Below are 5383 nucleotides of genomic sequence, written 5' to 3'. Positions count from 1 at the left end.
TATCGGATTTTCTTGGCGAGAGTGTACCACGGTTAGAACAAAATGACTTTATGGGGGGTGTAGAGGGGGTCGTGCAAATCACAAAAGTGAAAACCGGACGGCGAGGAAACTTATATTTTACGAGTAATTTGTTGTTAAAGTTGCAAACTTCACCTAACAAAATGTACGATAACAAACCATTTCAAACAAATTCAAGTCTACAGAATACACACATTTCAGCTAAGGTAAGCACTTTAAACTGTTATTTATTTTATATTTTGTTAATTTCATTTAACGAAGAGGAACACGTTTATAAATTTGCTTACTTTCCATTAGAGAACCGAAATAGTAGGGGCCTTCATCGAAAGTGATAAAGGGATAAATTGCTTAAATTTATCAGTTTATCCGCATTCATCCATGAACGCACCTTGGTAAATAATTGCACAATATTGTTTATTATTTAACTTATCTGGCTAGTGACGTTTCATTCTTACCTCGTCCANCAAATACTTCCGCTCATTTTCTTCGCAACACAGAAAAAGAGTTCTACTTTGTGAGGCTTATAATCCCTAAGCGCGGACGCAGGTTGCCTACGCATAAAGAAGTTGTGCTCAAAAATACTTCTGCTCATTTTTTTCGCAACACGGAAAGATAATTATACATTATGAGGGCTATAATCCGTAAGCGCGGCCGAAGACCGCCTACCCAGAAAGAGTTCTGCGCCAAAAATACTACGATGTCAGAAGGTTTTTTATACACTTGACAAGGCAACACAAAAAGGAGAATTCTGTGTAGTAGGCGTTATAATCCCTAAGCGCGGCCGAAAGCCTCCTACGCAGAAAGAGTTCTACGTCAAAAATACCACCTTGTCGGAAAGTGTTTTATGCACTTGACAAGGCAACACAAAAACAAGAATTCTGCGTAGATAATACTCATAATTGCTATTAAACTCATAATAAAATAGCACTTATCATATGCCCCTTTATAATATTGTTACGATTATCCTCGAAACCTTGAGGGATTTCCCAAATATACTCGGGGTCGTATCGCTGCATTGTTAAATAAATGCTAACGATTACCAAATTGTAGTACAATTAACTTTATTGTACAACAAACAATTTACAATACTTGCTAATACAGTAAAAACACTTTACAATACTTGTTAAAGCAATAACAACGCTTTACTACTTGTTAACACAATTAAACTTATAGCTTGCTTATTCGCAACTCAATTCTCCGCTCACTTTACTTGTAGCTTGCTGACTTGTAACTAACTCACCTCGTGGTGGCGGCGCCCTTATATACCTGCGCTGGCACTTATGGCAACTCTAGAACATTCTGAAGTTTATCGCTCATTCTCTTTCTCTCGCTGTTCGCAGTGTTCATCCAACTTGACGTTTCTCTTTGTGGAACATTCTACGTCATTCTTCGAACATTCTGCCTATTTCTCGTTGTTCGCTTTGTGTTGCCGCAGTATTCGCCACAATATTCTTACGCTTTGAACATCTGGCAACATATTTTGAGACGTATTCTGGCAACACGTTACTCACACGTGCGGTCATATTCGTTTTGGTCATTGTCCATACATACATACACACATACATACTATTTCGGTTCTCTAATGGAAATAAACCAATTTATTAACGTGATCCTCATCGTTAAACAATACTAAAATATAAAATAGATAAACGTTCAAAGATCTTAATTTAGTTGAAATGTGGGGAAAATTTTAGTTTGGCATCCCAAGGGTACCAAATTATGTAGGCTCTAGGGGGGGGTAGAGGGAGTGCTCCTGAATGCAAATATATAGTTTTTAGCTCCGGGAGGCTTATAGTTTTCAAGTTATTTGTAGTTAAAGTTTGTAAATTAAACTAACTTCTCGGCGCTATTTCACACAAAAAACACGATATTAACTAAAACTCCTTGACAAAATGGTTGCAACAAAGCGCCGCACAATCAAATATATATATACTATGTTTATACGTAAGCTATTTGCAAATAAAAATAATGTGCAAATACCTAACTCACTGTTTATATGGCAGTGGGGAATTCTTATTCAGTGTTGTTGCCACAAAGACCATAATATGGCCACACTTATGCAAATGGATGTGCATACTCTGTTCCAGTACCCGTCGGATTTACTGGATTTATTCAGAAGTCGTTACCGTATAATTCGGCAAGTCTGAAGGGTACTGGAACAGACTAACATATGTTTTAATAAAAATTTTATAATGGTCGACTCGGAAATTATTACTGTCCTTTCAATACAATTACTGCAAAAGCGAAAGCGAATATTGCATAAAAACCTAAAAGAAAAGCAATTAGGCTTTCTGGCGGCCTGTGAAAAAAGAAATTTCAGACTCCAAAGCATTCTAAACACCATTAATACTGATCATTATTTATTATTATTATTATTTATTTGCGATCGCGGTTGCTGTTTCCAACAGGCACATAGAACGAAGATTTAAAGCCCGCCCAAGGAGTGAACATTACTGGATATTAATTAAAGAGCCACAAAATGAGGAACTTTATTTTGGATCGATGCATATGTCAAAATCGTCATATCAAACATTGTGTACTTTGATTGAACCTCACTTGCCGAAACAGAAGGTTCACTTGACTATTCCTGTTGCACCAGAAAAGCAAATCGTCATTTGTTTATACAAATTAGCTTCATGTGCCGAATATCGGGTGGTAGGAGATGTTTCTGGAGTTCATAAATCTACTGTGCACAAATACTTCCACATAGTATTGGAGTCTATTTTAAAACTTACCAAGGACTTTATAAAATTTCCCGACTTGGGGGAATCTCTTCAAATCGCTAAGATAGGTAGAATAGATGGTAGGTGAAAATTAATATTTAGTAGGCAAGTATTACACATAAAGATTACCAGTATGCTCGACATGCGACCACCACATTTTTAATTAAATTTTTACTTTATATTATAATCACTTTTGACTATTTGCATATCTAAATAAACGTAACGCTTTGCTCAATGTAAGAACTTAAAATGAATATCAAATATTAATCTGAAAACTTTATGCAAAGTTTCAGATCGAGCACTTTACTTTGATATATAACTTTTCTCTATACGATTAGTAGATCGCTGGGGATAAGCGCCTTGTCTTAAAATAATATATAGAAATTTTTGAATAGGTTCACATATTCCCGTTTTGCCACCTTCTAAAGGATATTTGGACTACAATAATCGCAAAGGATGGCCATCGGTGGTAATGCAGGCTATTGTGGACGACAAATATATGTAAGTAAATAAATTTCATAAGATTTTAATGAAAAATCCTGGAATTTTTCTATATGAAGATTTATCATTTGTTTTGTTTCAAAATGTTTGATTCTTTATTTTAAATCTTAATCCAACACATTTGGATATACAACATTTTTTGTTTTTCCATCTTGGGTATGAATAAATAAACAGTTTGGAATGCCAACTCTTGAACAGGCCACGTATAGCTGTCCGTGCGAAAAGCACGGCTCCTCCAAATTCAATCCGCATACTTAAAGAGTTTGTCCTGGCGCCTTGTTGACGGACCTGGCAAATGCTAGACGCACTGGGAATTGCAAACGCATAAATTCAAACGTCATGTCTGTTTTTATCAGTGGAATACGTGGTATGAGCACAATTTCACCTTTCCCTTTGCCAGTCAGTATTGTTGCTTCAACTAAATTCGCCATCAATTTTTTTACTGCCAGTCTTGTGCCATTACACAGTTTTGGAGCATTTAAATTCCGTAGTAAAATAATTGATGAGCCGACCTTTAAATTCAAACAATGTGGTGGCATACCAGGCGGTTTCATTGAATTCAAAAATTCAACTGGATAATTCAATGCGGCATCTTGATTCATTGCGCTGTCAACAGATTTATATGTTGTCACTTCATCTGGCAATTTTTCTAGAATTTGATAATTGATTGAATTGACATGCACATTTTTTGTGCCAGTATTGCGCGTTCTCTCAACCAATCGTGATACAGGTAATTTTTAGCAATATTTGTAAACACGCATTCAATAAATTTTTATTTTAATTGGAGAATTGTACAAAAATTCTTCGGCAATGTAATCAAGCCATTTGTACTATCGATTCGAACTTTGCCATTTCCGATCTCTAATAATTGCTTCGAGAACCGATCTTCAAATCGATTATTGTGCAACTGAACACGCATGTTTATGTGTAATGTCAATTTTTGCACATATTTGCACAGAGGGGAAGACTTCAAGCATGCATTGATCTCATCTGCCGGTGTTGATCGTGGAATCACGGGCAATGTTTGTCGAAAGTCACCTGGCAATAATACAAAGCTGTTGATTTCCACGTAAATCCTGCATTGTATTGATTCTTCAAAGTCCAAAATAGAAAGACCGAATATCAATGTACACCACCTATTCGAAAATACGATGAAATGACAGATATGTTGTGTTGTGGTGACTTCCATTCCATTTGCTCTACAAAATCCCCATTGAAAAACTTGCAGCCATGTTTATACTTGACTTAATTTATCCAAAGAAAAAATAAAAACAGCACATTATAGCAACAATTTTCCATTACGTTTTGAAACTTTTCGTACGAAATGATGCAACAAATTTGTGCAAAATTATTGAAATAAATTCAATTGATTATTATATTGATTTTTTTGAGCTCAAGGCCGGGTTGAAATAAAACAATCTGTTTTTAAATCCTATACGTTTAAGAAAAAAATCAAGTACTAATTGAGAACTATATTGCAGCCATGTTTATACTTGACTTAATTTATCCAAAGAAAAAATAAACCCAGCACATCATAGCAAGAACTTTCACTATAGGTTCATTCCTTATCTTTTTGGACTAAAATCTGAAAAGTGTCAAAATGACAGAGCGTAAGCAAAATGCGCTCACTAAAAGAGAATAACAGGAAAAGTCAAGGAACGCAAAAAACCAAATTTTTCGTNATTTAAATTTGGTAGAATTCGTGCAATTATTTTTTTATTTAAGATGGAAAGTATGGAATTATTTCATATGTCTCTATGCCAATTCAAGTAATCTACCACAAATATTTCAAGAGAAAACCCAGATGAAAATTTATGTTAGTATGGGTGGTGCCATACCCGAATTCGGGGAAACTTAACACAAACCATCTGCATAATAGCCCGACTATGCCATATAAATTTGGTTGAAATCTTGCACTTCTTTTTTATATATAAGATGGAAGGTGCCACGCCCTCTTTTCCAATACCACCCATTTTTCTCCATGAGAATGGAATTATTTGATATATACCTCTATACCAATTTCCAGTACTCTCCCACAAATATTTCAAGAGATATACAACGTAAAAATTTTATTTAGTATGGGAGGTGCCACACCCCCTTTTACGAATTCGGGCAAACTTCACATAAACCATCCGGATGAT

The 5383-nt window shown here is 35.3% G+C and overlaps 1 protein-coding gene across 1 annotated transcript; it reads left to right on the top strand.

Annotated features, from left to right (window-relative positions):
- The first annotated feature begins 2356 nt into the window (after positions 1-2356).
- LOC108373284 (uncharacterized) lies at positions 2357-4315 on the top strand. The gene is made up of 3 exons (XM_017629146.1): positions 2357-2821; positions 3137-3242; positions 4201-4315. The coding sequence occupies exons 1-3, from the start codon at positions 2521-2523 to the stop codon at positions 4313-4315; spliced, it is 522 nt and encodes a 173-aa protein (XP_017484635.1). The 5' UTR covers positions 2357-2520.
- The last annotated feature ends 1068 nt before the right edge of the window (positions 4316-5383 follow it).

This window comes from Rhagoletis zephyria, unplaced genomic scaffold, assembly GCF_001687245.7.
Source record: "Rhagoletis zephyria isolate East Lansing unplaced genomic scaffold, Rhagoletis_zephyria_1.1 Rzeph_scaffold_06546, whole genome shotgun sequence".
Taxonomy (NCBI): Eukaryota; Metazoa; Arthropoda; class Insecta; order Diptera; family Tephritidae; genus Rhagoletis; species Rhagoletis zephyria.
Note: the sequence above shows the minus strand (reverse complement) of the source record. Positions and strands in the feature narration are given on the sequence as shown.